General features: G+C 45.2%; 1 protein-coding gene across 2 annotated transcripts in view; it reads right to left on the reverse strand.

Moving 5' to 3' along the window:
- The window catches only part of STUM (stum, mechanosensory transduction mediator homolog), a 121729-nt gene extending 95668 nt beyond the window's left edge, over positions 1-26061 (reverse strand). The window contains exon 1 of one of the 2 annotated variants that reach the window (XM_040351338.1): positions 25648-26061. In XM_040351338.1, coding sequence (XP_040207272.1) covers positions 25648-25810 — 163 coding nt within the window. In that variant the 5' untranslated portion in view covers positions 25811-26061. The remainder of the gene's footprint in view (positions 1-25647) is intronic. The other variant, XM_040351337.1, reaches the window with a different exon arrangement.
- Positions 26062-26572: the final 511 nt, after the last annotated feature.

Here is a 26572-nt window from a genome sequence, read left to right on the forward strand (position 1 = left end):
GTTTAAAATCCTCCTTCGGTGCTGTCGGTTGTGAAGCAGAGAAAACAGCTGAGACAGGTAGGCGTGCTGGCGATTAGCGTGTGCCTCAATGAATGAGCTGTGTGTAGGTCACCTGACGCGTTTCGTCATGTGACTTTCTCAAAGGCGCCGTGCGGAGGAAACAAATTTGGCTGGATTATCCTAATCATGTGGGGAATCCCAGTTTAACCCATGGAGATGTCCAATGCGAGGGACGGGAAACCATATGCTGCCGCTGATAGATACTAGAAACCTTAAATGGACTCTATTAATTGATAATAAGAGTGCAAAGTAAACAATAATAATACAAGTGAGAAAATGTAAAAACATTATATAATAAATAGATCAATAAATAGATCAACCGACAGCGCCGAAGGAGGATTTTAAACGGCGCTAGCAGCAGCAGCTACACCATTCAGTGTGAGACCCATAGGCCAGTGCAGCGTGTCTCTCTACTTGTGTTTTATTTATTTTTATTATATTTTTTATTTTTCTTGTGCACGTATATTTTATATCGGCTCATTGGAGCCCCCCTCTGCGCAGGGCTTCCAGTGGAGGCATACTACTGCCTTTGTCACTTTTTCATTTTTAAATAAATACAGTTTTTGGGTATTACCCAATTAAACTCTAAAAACATATCACACTATGTGGTTCCCTTTGTTTTTTCCTTTTTAACCACTGAGTGACTTTGGAGGACAACTTGGAAAGGATCACATTCACCTTGCAGCCCCTGGATAAGGAGATAGCTGAGGATCTAAGCCAAAAGGTCGTGACACCACAGGCATCGAGGTACCACTACCATTCGCTTTTTGCCCCCTGGGGGGTGACGACATTCGGTGAGTGGGGACCTATGTGGGGGAGCACAGATGTCACCGCCCTAACCATGTGTAGCGACACCCTAAAGTCACAAGTTTGAATCTGTTAACTCGCATGCAGGAATAACATCTTAAAGGAAGAAAACTGCCTTGATAGACTGTTGAGCTCCTATGCAATTAGTTTAAACACCGCTCTTGACTGACCGGACTCTAGAGTGGATGTTAATTACTACACCTGCTACTAGCACTGAATATATGGGACTTGTGTCTCTTTCCATTCCCCTTTTTTTTTTTTTCGTTTTGTGATTTTTGACACATTTTTTGCTTAATCTTCTAGTCCCAGGAGGGACAGTAGGATTTACACATTCATTTTTACATAAATATTTCTTTTATATGTTTTTGATATTCACTTATATATATATATTTTTTATGGTATAGCTACACCCAATTAAGAAGCACCGCTTAGGATATTATTTGGTAATAGGGATTCACATTAAGGTGTGCCCTACCTATTGGACACCCCTTAAGCACTTAGGGACCACTTATTGCGCATGATTCAATTATTCATCTTGCGGTGCATGCAGATGCACATAGCTTAAGGCATTTTATATTATATATATCAACACAGTGTATTTACCACTAGTGATCTCCAGGATACCCACTTAGGGTCGAGTCTTTAACAGACACTCATTCATGTTTTGTAGTTTTCTTTTTTATTTTCGTTTACACAATTCTGGCACATACTAATCACTTGTAATAACATTCACAACGAACGCCCACACTACTGGGGTACCAGACTAATGTAAGGACTTGGATAGGGCCTCTCCTTTTTCCACCCGCCACTTATGTGGTAGCCATACACTCTTGGCACCAGCAAACAGGGTAACAAAAATCCACTTGCGTTCTCCAATAGGGGAGGTTCACTATATTGGATCTACCCCTGAATCGGATTACCCAACATTTGTTACTTCCCATAGTATTTGGAATCAACTCAGTGGAATTTCAATTGCAGCGCCATCATCCTATTACCAGCACTATTTAACATTAATCGCATATTGTGATTACCTAGGGAGGCAGCAGCAAATAAAACAAATCCTATGCGCGGATTCACCCCCCTTTTTTTGTAGAGTCTTTTTAAGTCCCTGGCTCCTAGGTTTGGCACGCATTCCGTTTGTGGTTAGAGTAGGGACAGGATACCCATCTGTCAGGGACAGTGCTTAACATCCGTGAGAGGTTCTAGATGAGTAGGGAAAGTGCAGGGACATACCATCCTTTCTGGAAGCCTCCCCACTTGGGTACAGACCAGCCAGGCTACAGTTCGTTACTCGAGACAGATGCTGTCGGCCAGGGCTTTTTTTCAGCAGGAACGTGGGGGAACGCAGTTCCGGCACCTCCAGCTCTGAATGTATGTAATGGCAAAAGGGTGCTGGGGTGTACTGGAGGGTCTATTAATACTGGCTGCTAGGAGATCTATTGTTGCCGGGGGGCTCTTATGCTACTGGGAGATGATCGTTGCTGGGAGACATCAACTGTTGAGAGAGGGGTCTATTGTTGCTAGCTGTTCAGAGTCTATTGTTGCTGGGGGAGCTCCATTGTTGCTGGCTACAAGGGATCTATTTTACTTCCTATCATATACAAATTACTTAGCACCACAAATTGATACTTGGTTCTGTATCCATTACTGAGAGGTGGGTAGGGGGTGGAACCAAGGAATGGTGCTCGGAGGTGGGTAGGGGGTAGAACCAAGCAATGGTGTTCAGAGGTGGGTAGGGAGTGGAACCAAAGAATGGTGCTCGGAGGTGGGTAGGGAGTGGAACCAAGGAATGGTGCTCAGAGGTGGGTAGGGGGTAGAACCAAGCAATGGTGTTCAGAGGTGGGTAGGGAATGGAACCAAAGAATGGTGCTCGGAGGTGGGTAGGGGGTAGAACCAAGCAATTGTGCTCAAAGGTGGGTAGGGAGTGGAACAAAAGAATGGTGCTCGGAGGTGGGTAGGGGGTGGAACCAAGCAATGGTGTTCAGAGGTGGGTAGGGAGTGAAACTAAAGAATGGTGCTCGGAGGTGGGTAGGGGGTGGAACCAAGCAATGGTGCTCAGAGGTGGGTAGGGGGTAGAACCAAGCAATGGTGCTCAGAGGTGGGTAGGGAGTGGAACCAAGGAATGGTGCTCAGAGGTGGGTAGGGGGTAGAACCAAGCAATGGTGTTCAGAGGTGGGTAGGGAATGGAACCAAAGAATGGTGCTCAGAGGTGGGTAGGGGGTAGAACCAAGCAATGGTGCTCAAAGGTGGGTAGGGAGTGGAACAAAAGAATGGTGCTCGGAGGTGGGTAGGGGGTGGAACCAAGCAATGGTGCTCAGAGGTGGGTAGGGAGTGAAACCAAAGAATGGTGCTCGGAGGTGGGAAGGGGGTGGAACCAAGCAATGGTGCTCAGAGGTGGGTAGGGGGTGGAACCAAGGAATGGTGCTCAGAGGTGGGTAGGGGGTGGAACCAAGGAATGGTGCTCGGAGGTGGGTAGGGAGTAGAACCAAGCAATGGTGCTCAAATGTGGGTAGGGAGTGGAACAAAAGAATGGTGCTCGGAGGTGGGTAGGGGGCGGAACCAAGCAATGGTGCTCAGAGGTGGGTAGGGAGTGAAACCAAAGAATGGTGCTCGGAGGTGGGTAGGGGGTGGAACCAAGCAATGGTGCTCAGAGGTGGGTAGGGGGTGGAACCAAGGAATGGTGCTCAGAGGTGGGTAGGGGGTGGAACCAAGGAATGGTGCTCAAAGGTGGGTAGGGGGTGGAACAAAAGAATGATGCTCGGAGGTGGGTAGGGGGTGGAACCAAGGAATGGTGCTCAGAGGTGGGTAGAGGGTGGAACAAAAGAATGATGCTCGGAGGTGGGTAGGGGGTGGAACCAAGGAATGGTGCTCAGAGGTGGGTAGGGGGTGGACACAACAGGTGACTCAGAAGTAGGGAGTTCCTGCACTTATTCTCTGAGAAAAAAAGCCCTGCTGTCGGCACACCTGAGACCTGCTGCTACTACTCGTTGTTGCATCCTGTGAGTGCCATTCCACTGGACTTGTTATATATTGACTAACTCCAAAATACAGTACAATACAGTTTTGTGTTCTGCAAAAAGGCTGTTTTTTTGCCGCACCACCACATGCTGATAGGAGGAGAAAGCAGAGTGACAGGCTTATGAGCTGATCAGTTTGCTCCTTTGCGATCATCTCACGGAGGTATAGAGCGGGGAGATGCTTGTGTAAACAAGCTTCTCCCCGCTCTGACTAGTGACAATGACACTGATCTTGGCTCTGTGTACACGGAGCGGAGATCAGTGTCATGTGACATAGAGCCCATCTCCCCACAGTAAGAAACACTATGCAGGGAACACTTAACTCCTACAGTGCCACCTAGTGGTTAACCCCTTCACTGCCAGTGTCATTTTCACAGTAAACAGTGCATTTTTATAGCACTGATCACTGTGAAAATGACAATAGTCCCAAAAAAAATTCAAAAGTGTCCGATGTGTCCGCCATAATGTTGCAGTCACGAAAAAAATCAGTGATCGCCACCATTACTAGTAAAAAAAAAAAAAAAAAAAATTATAAAAATGCCATAAAGCTATCCCCTTTTTTTAAACGCGATAACTTTTGGGCAAACCAATCAATAAACGCTTATTGCGATTTTTTTTACCAAAAATATGTAGAAGAATACATATCGGCCTAAACTGAGGACATTTTTTTTTTTTTTTTTAGATATTTTTGTGGGATATTTATTATAGCAAAAAGTAAAAAACATTTTTTTCAAAATTGTCGCTCTATTTTTGTTTATAGCGCAAAAAATGGTTTGTTTGGTATCCACGTCGCACGACTGCGCAATTGTCAATTAAAGCGCCGCAGTGCCGAATCGCAAAAAGTGGCCTGGTCCTTTAGCTGAAAAATGGTCCGGGGCTTAAGTGGTTAAAGAAGCTAAGAAAATATGAATATATATAGGTAGATTCAGTAAGAGTTAGGCTGACTTATCAGTAGATAAGTCGACCTAACTCAGAATCCATGCCGACTTATGTTTAAGCGTATGCTCAAACAGAGATACGCTTACACATATCTAAGATACGACGGCTTGCGCCGTCCTATCTTAGATTGCAATATTTTGGATGGCCGCTAGGTGGCGCTTCCATTGCGGTCGGCGTAGAATATGTAAATGAGGAGATACGCCGATTCACGAACGTACGCCTGGCCGACGCAGTACTTTTACGCCGTTTCCGAAAGAGATAGGCCGCGTAAAGTTAGAGCTAGGCCCTACTGGACGTTCCCGCGTCAAAATTCGAATTTTTTACGTCGTTTGCGCAAGTCGTCCGTAAATCGGGATTCACGTTGTTTACGTCCACGTCAAAATCAATAGGCCCGTGCGGCTTACTTAGCCGCAATGCACACTGGGAAATGTAGGCGCCCGGCACATGCGCAGTTGCTAAAACCGTGATAAACGTAAGGTCAAGCACAATTAGCATACAACACGCCCCCCTAACACACATTTGAATTAGGCGCCCTTACGCCCGCCGATTTAGGCTACGCCGCCGTAACTTAGCAGGTAAGTACATTGTGAATCATGTACTTGCCTAGCTAACTTACGGCGGCGTAGCTTAAATGCCTTAAGCTACGCCGCCGCAAAGTTACGAAAATGTACCTGAATCTAGGTAATAGTAAACACTGAATAAAATATGCAGACAAATAAACAATTTATCCTAAATTGTATCATATTGGGGACAGTTGAAAGTCATTAATTTTCTATGACAATCTAACACCTGGGATATTCTTCTGATTGGCAGCTGTGTGGTTCATGGCAGTCTCTGGAAACAGGACTCGTCTACCTGATAGGATGAGCTTTTATTGGTTTTCTTCTGAGCGGGGGGGATCGTGTACAGCTGATCGGTGCTCTGTAAATGAGCACATCTTGCTGGATGTGTTTTCCAGCTTCGTGCCCCTGTGTATAATGAAACAGATAACACAGATGCTCCTACATCTAACAGTTCCCCTATGCCATGGGCAAATGTGTTACAGTATATAAAGAAAACAAAACAGAGATGAAGCTTTACCCATTTCTGCCCTTATTTTAATATATTACGAAGGGAACAACAAGTTCTCTACTGGGACATACTGAAAGTGTTTGTTACCCCCAGCATTTCATATTCCTGATTAACCTGATATGTGCCAGCTGTTCTTGTATGAGAAAGTATCCTGTTCTCTTTTTTTTGCTTCCTTTGTGTGAAATCCCTGGTGTTCCTGCCAGTCCCTCTGCTTTCCTGTTAAAAACTGACCACACTAAGGAGGAGAGCACATAGTGGTCAGTTCTCTAGCTATACTGGGAACTCAATTTACTCTCCCCCAATTATCAGACTTGTCCTGACACGCCCCCAGCTGCACAGCGATTTATTGGAAAGATCCGTGTGCTGCTGTTTCTTCTCCCCACGCTCTTATGCAGCTGAGAACAGAGGGAATATGATCACTTATAAATAAGGAAACAAGGGAATTTATGCATTTTTATATCTATATCAAAATGTTTTGCATTTCTTTTTTATTTTAACCTCCCTGGCGGTATGATTCTGTCTGGAATTACGTACCAAAAGCGGTACAATTATTTTGCAAGGAAATTTGGCGTTTTATACTGTAGGCCTGTAATTTTTAGAAATAACTCACTTAAATCTGACCAAGCAAGAGTCTTGTAGGCATCCCGGGTATGATTTTTTTTTTTTAAACAAAATTATAAATTATAATATAATAAATAATTATAAATAATTATAACAAATAATAATATAATTATAATAAAAATTATTCAATAATGTAATCAATTCAAAATCACTGAAATTTGCTCAGTTGCAGAATTGTCGCTGTCATTATTTTATTTTTTTTATGACGAATTTCCCCACAAATCGCTATCGCACATTTCTGCAAGTGATTATAATTTATTATATCTGTTTTCTAGCTGATCTAAAACCATTTTTGACATAAAGGGACACTTTTGGACAATCTACAGTTTTTAGGCAGAAATGACATTTTTTATTATATAAAAGTACATGTAGGGCACTGGGCAGACCACTAGGGACAAGGGGGGTGTGTATTTTTTACATACAGTACTGTAATCTATAAGATTACAGTATACTGTATGTATAGTGTTTGTTTACTTTTTTGAATTTGGCGCCGTTCTCCGTCCCCGTGCGTCGTAACGTCGCAGGGAACGGAGATCGGCGTCACACAGGGGCTGTGAATCGAGCGAGGAGGACCCGCTCGCTCACACAGCGGGTGGCATCGCTGGATCCAGGGACAAGGTAAGTAAACCAAGCCTGTGGATCCAGCGAAAGGTAAGCCCGTCCAGCCCGAGCGTGACTCGGGTTTACCGATCCTAACATGAAAAACCAACCCCGAGTCACGCTCGGGTTTACCGTCAGGGGGGTTAAACTGAATGGGTTGTTTTACAAGGTGATCGTTTACAATCTCTTTAAATGCACATATAATCTTATGAGAAGCAGGGCCATCTTTTCCATTGGGCACGCTGGGCAGTTGCCCGGGGGCCCCGCTTGCCTGGGGGGCCCCACCGGCTGCCCAGCAACCCCAGTAAAAAATTATGGAGAGTGACGGGTTAGAACTGCCCATGCCCAGTTCGCGGATATCACAGAGAAGATCCGGTCCTCCACGAGTGCGGGGGGTTGCTGATGTAAGGGGAGAGTGAATGCAAAAATGTAAGGGGGCACTGATATAAAGGTTCCCCCTCCTATATTAGTGACCCCCCTTACCTTAGTGTATTTAATCTAAGGAAGGTGGTCTCTGGTCACCAGAGTGCCCCCCACATCAGAGTCTGCAGGATTCCCCTTTACAATGCAAGGGGGAACTCAGTCTGCGGACCCTGATGTAAGTGGGAAAGAGAAAGCAGTGGACTCTGATATAAGGTGGTCTCTGGTCACCATAGCCCCCCTCCACATCGGAGTTCCCGCCTTAAATCATGATCTGCAGCGTTCCCCTTTACATAAGAGTTCCCTTTCGCTGTAAGGGGGAATCCTGCAGACTCTGATGTAAGAGGAAACTCTGTGCTGGCTGGGTTATAGTAACCTGACCTTCATGTCAATGAAGACATTTTTATTGTTTTACTTTTGTTTAACTTAAACACATTTCTAATAGCACTAGCTATATGTTTATAGTTTAAATACTGACATTTGCATTGTTGGGCACTGAAAACTGTAATTTTAGGTACTTTTTTTGCAGTGGCAGTAAATGTGGTTCTGCCAGTAAATTTTATGATTTTTGTCAGTAATTCTCGTGCGTAATTGTGTAGACAGGGCCCCAGTGCACTGTATTGCCCGGGGGCCTATAATGCTCTTAAGATGACACTGATGAGAAGTTTGTTGTTGAAATCATTCACTATTGTCAAAGTGGTTGTAAACCTCGTTACACGACTTTTACCGACAGGTAATAGGTTGTTTTACAAGATGCTTGTTTACAATCACTTTAAAGTATTACTAAACCCCGGGCCCTGTATTCACTATATCTGCTTTCCATCAGTACACAGAACATGGAAATGCAATAATCTTAGTAAATATAAACTATTAAATATCTTTTCTCATCAGCAGTATATAGCAGTCTTGTGACTTCTATCAGTGCCTGGTTAAAGCTTATAGGAGGAGTTTTCATACTGCGCTGGCTGTCCTATCAGGATGCAGGACCCCTGCCCCTCTGTCTGGACAGTGCTGATTGGGCCTGTGTTGATCACATGCACTCTCCCAAGGAAAAAAAACAATACACACCAAACTGAGCATGTGCAGCCTGAATTCATAGACTCTATGGCCCAGATTCTCAAAGGACTTACGACGGCATAGCGCCATGTACGCCGTCGTAAGTCCAAATGAGAGCCGTCATATCTATGAGGCTGACTCTTAAAATCAGTTACACATAAATTCGGCTAAGATTCGAGCGGCGTAAGTCTCTTACACCGTCGTATCTTAGGGTGCATATTTACGCTGGCCGCTAGGTGGCACTTCCGTAGATTCCCGTGTCGAATATGCTAATGAGCTAAATACGCCGATTCACAAACGTACGTGCGCCCGGCGTAGCAAGATACGTCGTTTACGTAAGACATACGCCGGTGTAAAGTTACCCCTCAGGCCCCGTACACACGGCCGAGGAACTCGACGTGCTTGGCACGTCGAGTTCCTCGTCGAGTTCTGGGATGAAGCCGCAGAGGAGCTCGGCGGGCCGCCTTCTCCCATTGAACAACGAGAAAATAGAGAACATGTTCTCTATTTTCTCGTCGAGCTCCTCGGCGGCTCCATCGAGCCAAAACTGTACAGACGACAGAGTTTCTCGGCAGAATCCGGGTCGTGTGTACGGGGCCTCACAAAGCAGGGGTAAGTCATGTTAGGTATGGACGTCGGAAATGTCGGAACAGCGTCGTGTTTTACGTCGTTTGCGTAAGTCGTCCGTGAATGGGGCTGGACGTAAGTTACGTTCACGTCGACTAGGCATTGAGCGGGCGTAATTTAATTTGAAAAATTCGACGTGATACTGAGCATGCGCGCGCATGCGCCGTTCGAAAAAAGCGTCATTTACGTGGGGTCATGATTAGTTTACATACAACACACCCCCCTGTTCCTCATTTGATTTAGGCGCGCTTACGCCGGCAAAATTACGCTATGCTGCCGTAACTTTAGACGCAAGTGCTTTGTGAATACAGCACTTGCCTCTCTAGGGGAGAGCGGAGAAAAGTGTGTGGGGACCGCCCTGTCATCCGCCGGCTCAGCGGGGATCAGCGGAGCGATCCCCGCTGAGCAAGCGGAGGTTCACGGGGCGGATCATTACTGATCCGCCCCGTGTGAAAGGGGCCTAATCTGTATAACTGTGCAAGACTGAAGGGAAGGCTGGAGTTGGGATATAATGAGTCCTTTCTGTGCACATCTCCCTGCTCCTCGGTGAACAGAAGGAAACAATGTTATAATGCTGCTTCATAAAAATGTGTTATTTCCATATGTGCTTGTGAAGAGGTTCTGCAGGATCTGCTCCCCCTATGTACTACAGGCATACATATTATTTTTTTTCTTTTCATAAAGAAAGAGTGACCTGAATTCCACTGGTGAGAATCCTTTACCCCCCAGTCACATAACCAGCAGCCTGACCCTGATGTTGCTGCGCAAATTCTATGAAATCCTCGCGCTGAATAATTCCATTTATAGACACAATGTGGCAGCGGGAAGACTTGTGATAGACTGTAGCCTGCGCCTTGTGTCCAGCTGTGCTCACTGGTTACATCCGATCTACCCACAGCAATGGAGTAATAACACACAGCTACACTTATTGAAAGAAAGGCCCCGCCCACTTGTTACTTTCTTTGTAAAAAGTATGCATAAAATACAGTATAAAATACTTTCAAAAAATGACACATGGCAAACATTGCCTAAAACACAGCATTAGGCTGCAATTACACCTGAGCATTTTTCCAGTGTTTTTGTTTTTCACGCGTCTTATTTTTAACGGTTAAAAGCGCCCGCAAAATGCTGCTGCAGCGACGCTTTTCCATCGCTTCAGAGGCGCTGCCTATTGATTTCAATGGACAGGGGCGTTGTAGGAGCGGTGTACACACCGCTCCCACAGCGCCTCAAAGATGCTGCTTGCAGGACTTTTTTGAGCGTCCTGCCAGCGTACCGCTCCATTGTGAAAGGCCTCGAGCTTTCACATTGGCGTGAAAGGAGAGGCGCTTTACAGGCGCTATTGTTATAGCGCCTGTAAAGCCCCTTAGTGTGAAAAAGGTCTTAGGGGTTGGGGGTTAGGGTAAATATTATGGGTTTGGGTTAGGGGTTAATATTGTATTTATTGTCTTCTTCTTAACTTTATTATTATTAATTTGTTTATTTATTGAGGTTAGGGTGTTGATATTACTACTAAATAACAAATTAATAAATAAATACACAAATAAATAAAAATAATCATAAATAAATACAATAAATGAATACTATTTTTATAATAAATAAAAAAATGCATACATAATTACCCCTAACCTTAAGGCTGCATTCACACCTCCGCGACAAGTAACACCGCGTACGTGGCGTATTTTGCCGCGATTCGTTTTTTTTTAACAAATCTTTCCCATTGCTTTGTATGGCCGAACGCCAATGCCGCCTGAAAAAAAGGGTCCGGGACTTGTTTTCAGGCGGCAGGCGTACGGCGTCTATGAGATGTGAACCATCTCATAGACGGCAAAGGGAATTCTCCCCTCCAGCGGCACGAGCGTCCGGCGTCGGGCGTTTTGTCGCCAAGGTGTGAATGGAGCCTAAAGGGGTTGTAAAGGAAATTTTTTCTTTCCCTAAATAGCTTCCTTTACCTTAGTGCAGTCCTCCTTCACTTACCTCATCCTTCCATTTTGCTTTTAAATGTCCTTATTTCTTCTGAGAAATCCTCACTTCCTGTTCTTCTGTCTGTTACTACACACCGTAATGCGAGGCTTTCTTCCTGGTGTGCAGAAAGCCTCTTGAGGGGGCGAGCAGGAGGGTCAGGACGCCCACTAACACACAGCTCCTTTCTCTATCTGCAAAGTAGAGAGCGTCCTGACCCTCCTGCTTGCCCCCTCCCCCCTCAAGAGGCTTTCTCCACACCAGGGAGAAAGCCTTGCATTACGGTGTGGAGTTACAGACAGAAGAACAGGAAGTGAGGATTTCTCAGAAGAAATAATGACATTTAAAAGCAAAATGGAAGGATGAGGTAAGTGAAGGAGGACTGCACTAAGGTAAAGGGAGCTATTTATGGAAAATAAATTCCTTTACAACCCCTTTAACCCCCTAACCCTTAAAAATAATAATTGATTTAATATATTATTTTAATGTTAGGAATTAATTATTAAAGCGGAGTTCCGGCCACAATTTCACTTTTTAAATATAAATACCCCTGTAATACACAAGCTTAATGTATTCTAGTAAAGTTAGTCTGTAAACTAAGATCCATTTTGTTAGGTTGTTACAGCATTTAGACACTTTATAAAATAGAAATTGACTGGGGCCATCTTAAGTGTGGGCATCATGAAGCCAGACTGTATGACTTCCTGGATTTCAGCCTTGCAGATCTCGCACATGCTCAGTGCTGCACAAGCAGTGTCAGATCAGGTTTCAGCACCTGTGCTGTCCAAGGCACTTTGAGACTGGGGAGTGCACAGACTCCTGGAAAGTTACACCCACTACATTCCCAGGAGTCTGTGCGGTGTAGGTTAGGAAGCATTAAGCACCTAGGTGCAGGAAGTCGGAAGATTAACTATTCTGCCTAGCAACAACACTTTGAAGGCATCTAAAAAAAAAAAAACATTTTCGAAAAGGACTAATGACATTTTTTTAAAACTACTGATGTAATGTTATATTTATGGGTGGAACTCCACTTTAATGACATTGATTATTACATATTATTAATTTGTATCTATTTATTATTTATTTATGATGATTTTAAGTTATTTGTGTATTTATTTGTCATTTATTCATGCATATATTAAGCATTTATTTTGACATTGTTTAATTTGAGCAGGAAATCGCACAGAAAACGTGCGGCAAAATGTGTAAAAGTGCACAAAGACGCACAAATTGTGCATTTCCATTCATTTCTTTTTTGAGCTTCAGGCAGGGCCATCTTAATGCAAGGGCACTCCTGGGCACTTTCCAGGGGCCCCATGTACCTGGGGCCCCTGGGAAGTGCCCAGGGGCCCCAGGTACATGGGGGGCCCACAATAATCTTGCATTACATCATACTTGCCAACTGTCCCGGATTTGCTGGGACAGCCATGCTTTTTACTTAACTGTCCCGATAGCATCCCAGAACATATACTGTGCCCTCCTGATCTCAGTGTTGTGCCCTCCTGACCACCCCTGTACTGTGCCCTTTGTGTTGACTAGTCTTTGATTTATGGAATTTTTTCCTTTTGTAAAATAGATTTTATTGAATGTACTAAAGAATATATGTTTAATTCTATCAACTATTTATACTTTATTTCTTGAAAGTAAGTGTGTAAATTGGGGCAAGCTGGTGGGGCCCCAGTGCATTACTTTGCCCAGGGGCCCATGATGCTATTAAGACTTGCAGTGGAGATGTGAACCATCTCCATAGAGAATTGATTTTTTTCTCCTCCAGTATTTTGGAGCTGCAGTGTGAATGGGGCCTTAGTGTAAGGCTAGATTTACATCTATGCGTGTCAGGAACATGCGCAAAATTGCACGCTTTACCTGCACACACCTCACTTCCTGTTCTTCTATCTGTAACTACACACAGTAATGCAAGGCTTTCTCCCTGGTGTGGAGTGTCGTGCTTGCCCCCTCCCTTGGACTACAGGAGAGTCAGGATGCTCTCTATGTTGCAGATAGAGAAAGACGCTATGGGCCAGATCCTCAAAAGAGATACTCCGACTTAAGTGCTGTTCAGTCTGTGTGTAACTTTGGAAACGATCCTCAAAAGGCTTTTTCCAAAGTTACACAGAAGATCCGGCATGTGTAATTGATTTACACTGCCTAATTTTAGGATGCAGTACCGCATCCGCCGCTGGGGGCATTTCGAGTCGAAATGCCGTTGCTAGTATGCAAATTAGCACTTAAGGCGATCCACAAAGCTTTCTAGCTTCTTTTTTGCGCCGTAAGTGTTATTTTGCAAGTGTAAAATTAGGGCTCGTTTTACAAAGTGTAAAGTTAGTCACACCTTGTAAAGGCCCATTGCAGCGACGGCATTTGGTATGCTTTCCCGAGGGAGAACTCCACGTCAATTTGTAAAAAACAAAACCGGCATGGGTTCCCCCCCAGGAGCATACCAGGCCCTTAGGTCTGGTATGGGTTGTAAGGGGACCCCCCCTACGCCGAAAAATTGACGTAGGGGGTCCCCCTACAATCCATACCAGACCCGTATCCAAAGCACGGTACCCGGCCGGCCAGGAAGGGAGTGGGGACGAGCGAGCGCCCCCCCCCCCCTCCTGAGCCGTGCCAGGCCGCGTGCCCTCAACATGGGGGGGTTGGGTGCTCTGGGGCAGGGGGGCGCACTGCGGGCCCCCCCACCCCAGAGCACCCTGTCCCCATGTTGATGAGGACAGGACCTCTTCCCGACAACCCTTGCCATTGGTTGTCGGGGTCTGCGGGCGGAGGCTTATCGGAATCTGGGAGTCCCCTTTAATAAGGGGGCCCCCAGATACCGGCCCCCCACCCTAAGTGAATGGATATGGGGTACATCGTACCCCTATCCATTCACCTGGAGGCAAAAAGTAAAAGTTAATAAACACACAACACAAGGCTTTTTAAAATATTTTATTATTCTGCTCCGGACGCCCCCCCTGTCTTCGTTATTAGCTCAATTACCAGGGGGGGCTTCTTCTTCCGCTCTCCGGGGGTCTTCTTCCACTCTCCGGGGGTCTTCCGCTCTCCGGGGGGGCTTCTCCGGACTCCGGGGGGGCTTCTCCGGACTCCGGGGGGCTTCTTCCATCTTCTCCCCTCTTCCGCTCTTGACTCGGCGAACCCCGGTTCTTCTGCAGCTCTCCGGTGCCTTCTTTTTCAGCGCTGGCTGCCTGCTATGTTTGTGTGTTAGCTCGATTTCAAACAGGCAGCCGGCGCGGTCTTCTGTGACGTCAGGGTCTTCTGGTCTTCTGTTCTTCCGATGTTGTCTCGTCGCCTGTTGTCGCTGTAATGATGGAAGCGCGCCTTGCATCACATTTATATAGGCATCACCGTCCCACCATCATGCTCCGGTAGGTACCCACGTGGTGGGTGCCTACCCACGTGCACCCACCACGTGGGTACCTACCGGAGCATGATGGGACGGTGATGCCTATATAAATGTGATGCAAGGCGCGCTTCCATCATTACAGCGACAACAGGCGACGAGACAACATCGGAAGAACAGAAGACCAGAAGACCCTGACGTCACAGAAGACCGCGCCGGCTGCCTGTTTGAAATCGAGCTAACACACAAACATAGCAGGCAGCCAGCGCTGAAGAAGAAGGCACCGGAGAGCTGCAGAAGAACCGGGGTTCGCCGAGTCAAGAGCGGAAGAGGGGAGAAGATGGAAGAAGCCCCCCGGAGTCCGGAGAAGCCCCCCCGGAGTCCGGAGAAGCCCCCCCGGAGAGCGGAAGACCCCCGGAGAGTGGAAGAAGACCCCCGGAGAGCGGAAGAAGAAGCCCCCCCTGGTAATTGAGCTAATAACGAAGACAGGGGGGGCGTCCGGAGCAGAATAATAAAATATTTTAAAAAGCCTTGTGTTGTGTGTTTATTAACTTTTACTTTTTGCCTCCAGGTGAATGGATAGGGGTACGATGTACCCCATATCCATTCACTTAGGGTGGGGGGCCGGTATCTGGGGGCCCCCTTATTAAAGGGGACTCCCAGATTCCGATAAGCCTCCGCCCGCAGACCCCGACAACCAATGGCAAGGGTTGTCGGGAAGAGGTCCTGTCCTCATCAACATGGGGACAGGGTGCTCTGGGGTGGGGGGGCCCGCAGTGCGCCCCCCTGCCCCAGAGCACCCAACCCCCCCATGTTGAGGGCACGCGGCCTGGCACGGCTCAGGAGGGGGGGGGGGGCGCTCGCTCGTCCCCACTCCCTTCCTGGCCGGCCGGGTACCGTGCTTTGGATACGGGTCTGGTATGGATTGTAGGGGGACCCCCTACGTCAATTTTTCGGCGTGGGGGGGTCTCCTTACAACCCATGCCAGACCTAAGGACCTGGTATGCTCCTGGGGGGGGAACCCATGCCGGTTTTTTCTTTGAAAATTGGCATGGAGTTCTCCCTCAGGAATGCATGCCGCTGTCATTTTTTTTTTCCCCGACGCAACTTTAAGCCGTCGCGATCCTCAAAACTCGGCGTAACGTAACTTCGCGCATGCGCAGTACGGCCGACGCGCATGCGCAGTACGGCCGGCGCGGGAGCGCGCCTCATTTAAATGGGACTCGCCCCATTTGAATAGGAACGCCTTGCGCCGGCGGAATTTTAGTTACACAGCCTGAAATTTCTAGATAAGTGCTTTGTGGATCAGGCACTTAGGTAGAAACTTTAAGCCAGTGTAACTTAAATTGGATTTTTTAAGTTACGTCAGGTTTTTGTGGATCTGGCCCTGTGTGTCAGTGGGCATCCTGACTCTCCTGTAGTTCAAGGGAGGGGGTGAGCACGACACCCCACACCAGGGAAAAAGCCTTGCATTACTGTGTGGCGTTACAGACAGAAGAACAGGAAATGAGGATTTCTCAGAAGAAATAAGGACATTTAAAAGCAAAATGGAAGGATGAGGTAAGTGAAGGAGGACTGCACTAAGGTAAAGAAAGCTATTTAGGGAAAACAAATTGTACCTTTACAACCCCTTTAAGCAATGTTTTATATAAAATATACACATAAAAAAATAACAAAAATAAATTAGTTCAGTAATGCCGCGTACAAATCGATAAGAAAACCGTGGATTTTTTCTGACTGAATTTTGGCTCAAACTTGTGTTGCATACACACGGTCACACAAAATTCCGATCGTCAAGAACGCGGTGACGTACAACACTACAACGAGCCGAGAAAAATGAAGTTCAATGATTCCGCACATGGGTGTTTTTTTTTTTGGCGCGTTGGAATTGCATGCAGACGATCGGAATTTCCGACAAGAACTTTTCCTGTCAGAAAATTTGAAAACCAGCTCTCAAATTTTTGCTGTCGGAAATTGTGACAGAAAAAGTCAGATGGGTCAGAATTTCCGACCAAAAGCTCACATCGAACTTTTCTTAACGGAAATTCCGATCGTGTGTACGCTAAATAACAATCAGTGCTCATAAAAGTCCACAAGAGTCCAGTTGGTGTTTCAAAGTTCCCAGAACTCCTTTAGAGACAGGAGTGAGGTTGGATGCTTACCGGAACCCAATGGCTCTCACATAACTTAGAAGCCAAAAGTGCTTTTGGGTATAAACCCCAAACATGGCTGCAGTAAGTGGTGCAATCCAGCTAGTGCCTCCAGCTTCACTCCCATATACCAGGAATATGCAAGATATAAATGTTCATAGTGCAATATATTCTTAAAATATAATTTATTTAGATAAAGAAGTGCACTCACATTCCATTAAAACAAACCAGTATCAATAGTCAGTAAGCTGTAGCGCTTGTTACATCCACTATGTATTCCTTGAAGCCAGCTGCCAATGTGCGTGATGACGTCACGTTAGGCACAACGTTTGACATTGTCAGGGGCGTAACCACCCCATAGGAGGTATTGGCACAGGCAGCTTGGGAGAGGCATAAAGCATTCATTTGAGGGGATCTGATTGCCCACGGTTCCAAAATTAAAAAAGGAAAGTGAAAGAAGTTGTCGGACCTCTTAGATTAGAACCAGACTTTAGAACAGAAACATAAGAGTCAATTACATCCATTGGCGACTTTGTGGGTCACTCTAGGACAATGCCTGGAAAGAAAAATGAGGGATACGTTTTGGAATTTTGCACACCGGTTTTATGAACATGGAAATACATGTGGTTGGTTTTTAGCAAAGGCATTAAAGGGGTGTTCCAGCCTGTTTTTAAGTTTATTAAAAGTCAGCAGCTACAAAAAGTGTAGCTGCTGGCTTTTAATAAAAAGACACTTACCTGCTCCACGGTTCCAGCGACGCGCCGGCCGGGGCTCCGCTCCTCGCCCCCCCTTGCCGGCCGGCGTCTTCATTCCTAGTGTGGGCACCCGGCAGTGACAGCTTTCGGCTTCACGGCCGGGCACCCACTGCGCATGCGCGAGCGGCGCCGCGCCGTCCCATTGGACAGGCGCTCGCCTACAGGGAGGGGCTGCAATAAAGCGATTAAGCTATTCGCCTTACCAGCCCCTCGGCAGAAGGAGGAAGTGGGACAGGAAGTCCCACTGCTCCTGAAGCCCCCCCCCCCAAAAAAAATGACATTTCAAATGTGGCATGTAAGGGGGCAAGGAGTGGGTTAAGCGGAAGTTCCATTTTTAGGTGGAACTCCGCTTTAAGAAAACAACAAACTTGTGTCCATAGGCTGCGCGACAAATCTGTGTTAGACACTTCTACCACTGAGAGTTTCAGAAATTCAATGCTTCCTTATGCCCTGGTTCACACTGGGTACGATTTGGAACGATTTGATATGCGATTTGACATGTCAAATCGCATCTCAAATCGGCGGCAATTGTCGGCAATGGCACTGTCCTAATCAGTGCGACGCCGCATCTGCGATTTCAAAAAGTAGTTCCTGTACTACTTTTACATTAAATTGCATCCGAAATTGTGGCAAAATCGCGGCAAAATTTTTTTACCGCGATTTTGAATTCGCAGCAGTGTGAACCTAGGCTATATGACCTTCCAGCTTCTACTTCTTCTCTGACTGACATCCAATGGAGGCATCACATAAAGCAGGGGTGCTCAACCTTTTGAAGAGCACGGGCCACTCAAGTGATTTGGTAACCGGTCACAGGACACAATGAAATGAAATGGTTCATAATTAAGAAATTCTTATTTTGAATAGCATAATGAAGATTTTAAACAACAATCAGGATCATTATTTTCTGTGGGACTAATCCGCATGCTCGGAATCAATTGGACGCATGCTAGGAATCATTGAACTTCATTTTTCTTGGCTCGTTGTACGTCACCGCGTTCTTGACGTTCGGAATTTCCGACAACATTTGTGTGACTGTGTGTATGCAACACAAGTTTGAGTGAAAATCCACGGTTTTGTTGTCGGAATGTCCTATCGTCTGTACGCGGCATAAGAGAAATCTGAGATATCTCAGATACTTAAAATATACTTTAGGTACTGGAAGTATGAAAAGCCTTTATAGCATTTTTACCTGTATCTAAGGATAAAGTTGTTGATTGTGGCATAGAGCACACCCATACTGTCTCTACAATATTCTGCTTAATAGTATTTCCTATGACCATTACTTATGGTTCCAGGCAAATGACATTCATTGTCTCCCGTTTTTCTGTTTTGTGCTTTTTTCTTGTTTGTTCCTTTTTTTTTTTGCAAACTTGTTTATATACTTTTGATGCTCCATTTTTGCATCAATCTTACTATTTTAGTGAGGCTGTTGACTGTTTCCAACCTATATAACATGGCACAGGGCACTTAAGAATTTTAAATATAAAATTTGCTCATGCTGACCAATTGTATGTATCTCCTGACTCTGTCAGACGCTATGTTTGAGATGTGCAAATCCAAAACTAGTATAGAGGCACTAATTGGTCTTGCAGAGAAGGTAGATCAAAACAGCAGCGTTTTTTTGCGGTCAACCTTTCGATGAACATCAGTCCATCTTTCTCAAGACCTGCGAGTGCCTCTAAACTAGTTTTGGGTTTGTATGGATTTCTTTGTGGGTGAGCACCTGGGCATTTACTCCAAAACATATAGCTAGATTCAGAGAAATGTGCCTATCTATAGGCTGGCGTAGCGTATCTCAGATACACTACGCCGCCGTAAGTTAGAGCGGCAGGTCCTGTATTCACAAAAAAGTTGCGCTCTAACTTATGGCGGCGTAGTGTAACTGGGCCGGCGTAAGGCCGTCTAATTTAAAATAGGCTGGTTGGGGGCGTGTTCTATGCTAAATACTTGTGACCCCACGTATTTGACGTTTCTAATGTGCCGTCCGTGGACGTATCCCAGTGCGCATGCTCCAAATTACGCCGCAAAGACTCATTGGTTTCGACGTGAACGCAAATTACGCCCAGCCCCATTCACGGAAAAATTACGCAAACGACGTAAAACGTGAAAAAATTTACGTGGTTCCGACGTCCATACTTAACATTGGCTGCGCCATCTTTATGATGGTTTATCTTTACACCTGAAAACACCTTACATAAACGGCGTATCTTTACTGCGACGGCCATGCGTACGTTCGTGAATAGGCGTATCTCGCTGATTTACATATTCTCTAGGGGTAAATCAGCGTACACGCCCCTAGCGGCCAGCGTAAATAGGCAGTTAAGATACGACAGCGTAGGAGGTCGTACCTTGGCAACATTTAAGCGTATCTCAGTTTGAGCATACGCTTAATGTTACGACGGCGCAGATTCGGAGTTACGACGGCGTATCTACTGATACGCCATAGTAACTGTACCTGAATCCAGCTATTAGAGTGCAGTGGCTTCCCTTGGGACTGCTTGAGATGTGCAATGCATGGCTTTTTGTAAATTGTTGTTTGTACAAAACTTGTTAAAGCCTACAAAGAAATTATTATTAAAAAAAAAAGACCTGACTGTTCTGTGCTTTTGCCTGCAATGTTTTTTTGTTGTTGACAGGTTCTCTTTATCTAAAAAAGGTTGCATGTCAAAGATTGTTTTTCATTTTGTATTATGCAGAACAAAGTCAGATCACCTATTCCTTTTAATTCTGAATGTCTGTAGATTTTTTCAGCCAACAGTTGCATGAATATAACGACATGCCTTGGAATCAAGATTTCCAATCCTGCTTACTCTACAACCCCCCTTCTCCCCCTTCCACCGGTTTCAATTTATGCGTAATCTCTGCCTTCATTTTTCAGTGGACGGACTAGTCATTCATTTATTATCCTGCAAGACTCACATATTCATGAAATCATTTCAGTTCGATGTATTAAAAAAAAAAAAAGGACTGACTGATGGAATTTTCTTTAAATGTTGGATAAAGCATCCACTTAAAAGTGATATCATATAAAGCATCAGTCCCTTGTCTTGTTATATGTCTTGGATACTCCAACAGAGAGATCTCCTTGCTATAAATCCTGACTTGTTCCTGTCCACCTGGGCGTTTTGGGTGTTCCTGTCTGACTTTGTGTTTTCCATCTCCTCCTTTTACATTCTCCATAATATAAAATATAATATCCAGCAGGGATAATGGGAACCCTTCATAATAGGCACTCTTTCACACTGGTGGACAGAAAGTGGTAAAAATAGGCGACCCCCCCACCCGGCTGCCACCTAAAACCTAACATACAGTTGGAGAGGGGTGTACACATGCTCTCAATGCTTTACGTCATGGTCATGGTAAAGTTAAAGGGGTTGTAAATAAAACATTTTTTTTTGCTGAAATTACTGTTTACAGGGTATAGAGACATAGGGGCAGATCCACAAAGAAATTACGCTGGCGTATCTATTGATACGCCGCGTAACTTCTAGTTTGCTCCAGCGTATCTTTGTTTTGTATCCACAAAAGCTGAAGCTGTGCTAGATCCGACTGGCGTACGTCTTAGTACGCCGTCAGATCTAAGGTGCATATTTACGCTGGCCGCTAGGTGGCGTTTCCGTCGATTTCCACGTCGAGTATGCAAATTAGCTAGATACGGCGATCCACGAACGTACGTTTGGCCGGCGCATTTTTTTACGTCGTTTCCGTAAGGCTTTTTTCGGCATATAGTTACCCCTGCTATATGAGGCATATCCTATGTTAAGTATGGCCGTCGTTCCCACGTTGAAATTTGAACATTTTACGTCGTTTGCGTAAGTCGTTCGCGAATAGGGCTTTGCGTAGAATGACGTTCACGTCGTAAGCATTGGCTTGTTGCCGGTTAATTTCGAGCATGCGCACTGGGATACCCCCACGGACGGCGCATGCGCAGTTAAAAAAAAACGTCATTTACGTCAGGTCAAGACATATTAACATAAAACACACCCCCATCACATACATTTGAATTGCGCGCCCTTATGCCGCCAAAGTTACACTACGCCGCCGTAACTTACGGCGCAAATTCTTTCAGGATACAAAAAATATGCTGTAAGGTACGGCGGCGTAGTGTATCAGAGAAGCGCCCAGAATAGTTAACTGATTCCTTTTAAAAACAATTAAAAATAGAGAAAAATCAATCATATAATGTACCTGTAGTTTCTAGTTTCGTTTGCATGTTGTTTACTGCCTCTCAGAGCATACAGAGCCACAGAGCAGTGATGGTTTGGAAAAACGAAGCTAGACACACAGTAATCACACCTCCTTGATTAGTGACCACAGAGAGAAAGCTCCCAGCACTGTGGTCATCAGGAAACAGACAACCAGGAAGTGTGGAGATCAGAGAAGAATTACAGCAACTTGAGAGCAAAAACGAACAACGAGGACATGAAAACAGCACTGCATTAAGGTAAGGGAAGCTATTAAGATAAAAAAAAAAAATCCTTTACAAACCCTTTAACAGGCCCTTATAGGTTTACAGGTGGCACCAAACTCGTTAGTTAAACAAAAAAAAATACATAATGTATAGGCTGCTAACCTTACCTTCCACATCTCTGGGTATGATGTCACCACCCTACCAGGAAGATTTTTGAGGAATGCAGAACAGGCAAAATCTCTTGAGAAGACAATCCAGTCAATTGCAAGAGTGTCTTCTCATTAAATTTTGACTACTCTATGTTCCCCAGGCTCTACCAGGAAAAAGTGTGATGGCATCTTCACCTAGGCACTGTGGAGAGAAGACGGGGATGAGATAAGTATAAACCCTTACTTATGTCTACTAATAGCGGGTGATTTGTGCAGGGAGAGTGGGACCTTGCAAGGATGCATTTTACTGCAAGGTCTGCTTTAAATATTAATGTTGGCTAACCCTGAGCATTAACGATAAGGTGTTGAGTGTGGAAGAGGGAGATACACTATATTACCAAAAGTATTGTGACGTCTGCTTTTACACGCTCATGAACTTTAATGGCATCCCAGTCTTAGTCCATTGGGTTCAATATTGAGTTGGCCCACCCTTTGCAGCTTTAACAGCTTCAACTCTTCTGGGAAGGCCGTCCACAAGGTTTAGGAGTGTCTATGGGAATGTTTGACCATTCTTCCAGAAGCGCATTTGTGAGGTCAGACACTGATGTGGATAAGAAGGCCTGGCTCGCCGCCTCTGCTCTAATTCATCCCAAAGGTGTTCTATCAGGTTCAGGTCGGGACTATGTGCAGGCCAGTCAAGTTCCTCCACCCCGAGTTCACTCATCCATGTCTTTATGGACCTTGTTTGTGCACTGGTGCGCAGTCATGTTGAAAATGTTACCACAACGTTGGGAGCATGAAATTGTCCAAAATGTCTTGGTATGCTGAAGCCTTAAGAGTTTCTTTCAATGGAACTAAGGGGCCAAGCCCAACCCCTAAATAACAACCCCACACCATACCCCCCCTCCACCAAATGGTTTTGGACCAGTGCACAAAGCAAGGTCCATAAAGACATGGATGAGCGAATTTGGGGTGGAGGAACTTAACTGTCTGGACCTCAACCTGAAAGAACACCTTTTGGGATGAATTTGATTGGAGACTGCGAGCCAGGCCTTCTTGTCCACACCAGTGCTTGATCTCACAAATGTGCTTCTGGAAGAATAGTCAAACATTCCCAAAGACACATCCCTAAACCTTGTGGACAGCCTTCCCAGAAGAGTTGAAGGTGTTATAGCTGTACGGGGTAAGCCAACTCAATATTAAACCCTACAGGCTAAGACTGGGATGCCATTAAAGTTTCTGTAAAGGCAGGTGTCCCAATACTTTTGGTAATATAGTGCAGTGTTTCTCAACTTCAGTCCTCAGGGCACCCCAACAGGTCATGTTTTCAGGCTTTCCATTATTTTGCACAGGTGATTTGATCAGTTTCACTGCCTTTTCACTCTTTATCCATTTCACACAGGTAGACCAACGATACGTGATTGCTGATTTTTTTTTTTCCATCAATCAGTTTTTATTGAGTTTATCATAAACTTTTATGATATGATATGAGTTTATGATAAACGTGATTGATAATTGATTGAACTTTATAGATTGGTCTTTGTCTACTTACCAAGGCTGTAAATCTGCCACAGGCGTGTTTCATGTTTTTTTTTTTCAACAGAAGGTGAATATTTGATGTTCCCAATATATATATCTTCTTATATTTAATCAGGATGGATTTAAAGGAGCTGCGGTGGCTCAACGCGATTGGCACTGTGCTGACAAGCCATTCACGTCTGCAGCTAGGGGTTCGGATCCCAGTCCCAGCTGCATGTGAATTGAGTTTGGTGGTCTCAGCCCGGCTCCCGGTGGGTGTGCTATGCGAGGTACGCCCACCCCCCTCCCACAAAAAAACACCACACTTACACGCACTCGAAATTGGGTTAACATGCACGCACTTTGACCACACGGTCTCTAAAAAGAGAGGCGAAGGACTAACGGGGCTGGTTGAGCGGGCTAGATCCTCTCACTCCCTTATAGGGAGTCCCTCTGCCCCGTTGGGCTTCAAAGCGGAGCAGGGCGGGCTGTGTGGGAGGACCCCCTCACGCACCCGCCGTTGCCACCCGGGGCATGGAGAAAGGTGGCAGATTGCCTCTGGGGGAGGCCTGCCTACTCCCAACTCCTGCAGTCCGGCTCATCTCTCGAGTACACGCACAAAAATACACTTAAAAAAAAAAAATCAGGATGGATTTAGACAGATTTTTATTTTCCGAGTAATTAGTAATTACCACAGCTGTTTCATCTGAGGGAAATACTGAAAACATGACCTGTTGGGGCGCCTTGAGGACTGGACTTGAGAAACACTGATATTGTGTATATGCATCCCCTTCCAGTACTGACTTACCTTTGGAGAAACAATCAGACAAGGTTTTCATCCTATCCAATCACTATTTCCCTTGAGATCTCTTGATCTGCAAATGTTGTCCTCATCAGATTGGATAAGGGTCATCACAAGTCTCCCTCAAACTTTAAAGGCAGGTGCAGTCGTGAGATAAATTCTGCCCAATCCAACCAGTTACCGATAATTGTTCTTCCTACTTTCATGTATTTTCTTCAGTCACCTTAGGCAATACTGTACTCCCGTCCCTTCTCGTAGGAGAAAGAGATGCCGTTATTAATAGCTACAGGTTAGACCCACCACCCATTCCCTTTGTTACATTTTCCTAGAACGTTAATCTTTCATCCTCTGCAGTCTCGGAAAATAAAGAAAATAAAATCTGTCTAAATCCATCCTGATTTAATATAAGAAGATATATATATATTAAGAACATCAAATATTCACCTTCTGTTAGTTGAAAAAATAAATAAATTGAAGCACGCCTCTAGCAGATACACAGCCTTGATAAGTAGACAAAGACCAATCTATAAAGTACAATCAATTATCAATCACGTATCGTTGGTCTGCCTGTGTGAAATAGATAGAGTGAAATCTGGTTGCTCCGGGTTACACGTTATTATAGCTGCTTCCGCTGTCTTAGATGAAATTTTGGGAGCTTGCAAATAAATGAAGTTGATCACGCCTGAAAAAACACATCTCTGCATATGAAATCAGAAGACTAGATAGATTTCTTGGTGTTACCAATGTTTCCATTTCATTAGAACTGGTAAAGTCAACCTGTAGCTGTTGTTGGACCACAAGTACCAGCATAACCAAGACTGAGAACTATGCATTCACTGACAAGCTTGCCATGCTGAATCAGTTGTGAAGGCACATAGAGATTCAGGATGAGATGTAATAAGCTCCTGGACTCAATTTCCAATAATAGCACTGATAAAATACATATAGCATACAGGTATGGATATTGCATGCCTTGTAATAACTCTACAATGCAAATTTTCCAAAAGAATTGCCAGTATCAGACCCACTTCTCAACCTCATGAACAGACCTCAAAGGTATTTGTAGATATTTTTTTCTTCCTCAATGTGGTATCACATCTCTAGTCATCTGCCCTGAACAGCTGTCTCTATTACCCTATTTAAATGCCAATCCTATATTTAGGGCATGACAGCTGCAACTAGCATGCTGAGACTGGTGGTTCCCCCCTAGTGGCACAGCCAAAGACTCAATCGGAGGGCAGAACAAACTTTCTAGAGATGCCTAAGATGCAAAGAATCAAGCATGCCAATCCCAAAACCTTTCACCCACCAGCTGCTGGATTTAAAGGGACAAGACACTTACCCAGCCCTGGCACAAAAGTATTGAGGAAAAGGCAGATGACAGCCACTGGGAATGGCATATAAGGGATGGCAGCTCTCAGGGGTCCCTTCTTCTCTCTGACTTGTACCACCACCCCGCTGGCAGAGGTGCCCTTGCCTACCACATCCCCTTCCTTGAGATCCATGCTGCCCTTCAGGTGTGGGTGAAGAGCAGACAGGGAGACGTGGGTGCTGGAGTTTGGTGTGGGGTCAAATGCTGAGAGAGTATGAGGATTTCTCAGTGCCACTCTCCCTCTCTCCCTCTCCTTCCTCCTCCTTCTTCTACTGCTGGTCTTCCTCCTCCTCCCTCAGAACACACAGCTTGGGGAGTCTCAATCAGACACACAGCCCACTAATGTCATATATTATTATAGCAATCACTGGGAAGCTACACGCTACACACTACAAGCTGCGCTCTTTCTGCCTTTGCAGCGTGAATTGCCACTGTTCCGTCCTTCACGTGTGCCTTTTATGGGATTTTCTTTGTACTATAATTACACACGCATGCTTGAGTAAAAATCTTTGGAACAATGTGCAGTAAGAAAGCCTTATTGTGCTGAGCAGAGACTGTGCTTTTGTTTTGTCTTTTTCCTTTTTACTATGCTTCTAGCTGTTTCCTGCAAGTGACCAGTGCAAAAAGATTTTGTGGGATAGTTTAGAAAATAGCGCACGGAGCAAAGCGTTAAATGGAACATGCAATGACTCAAGCAGCCAATCAGAATGTATCTTTCTGATTTAAGAAAAAGCCCCGCTGGTGCACCCCTTGTGGCCCATAGACAACGTCTGACCTTTTGGGCTTCCCTTGGGATCCCCGAGTATTGTAGCCTGTGTTTTGGTGCCTGTAAAAACAAAGGCCCAGATCCACAGACGAAGTACGCCGCCGTATCTACTGATACGCTGGCGTACTT

The sequence above is a fragment of the Rana temporaria genome, chromosome 4 (assembly GCF_905171775.1).
Source record: "Rana temporaria chromosome 4, aRanTem1.1, whole genome shotgun sequence".
Lineage (NCBI taxonomy): Eukaryota > Metazoa > Chordata > Amphibia > Anura > Ranidae > Rana > Rana temporaria.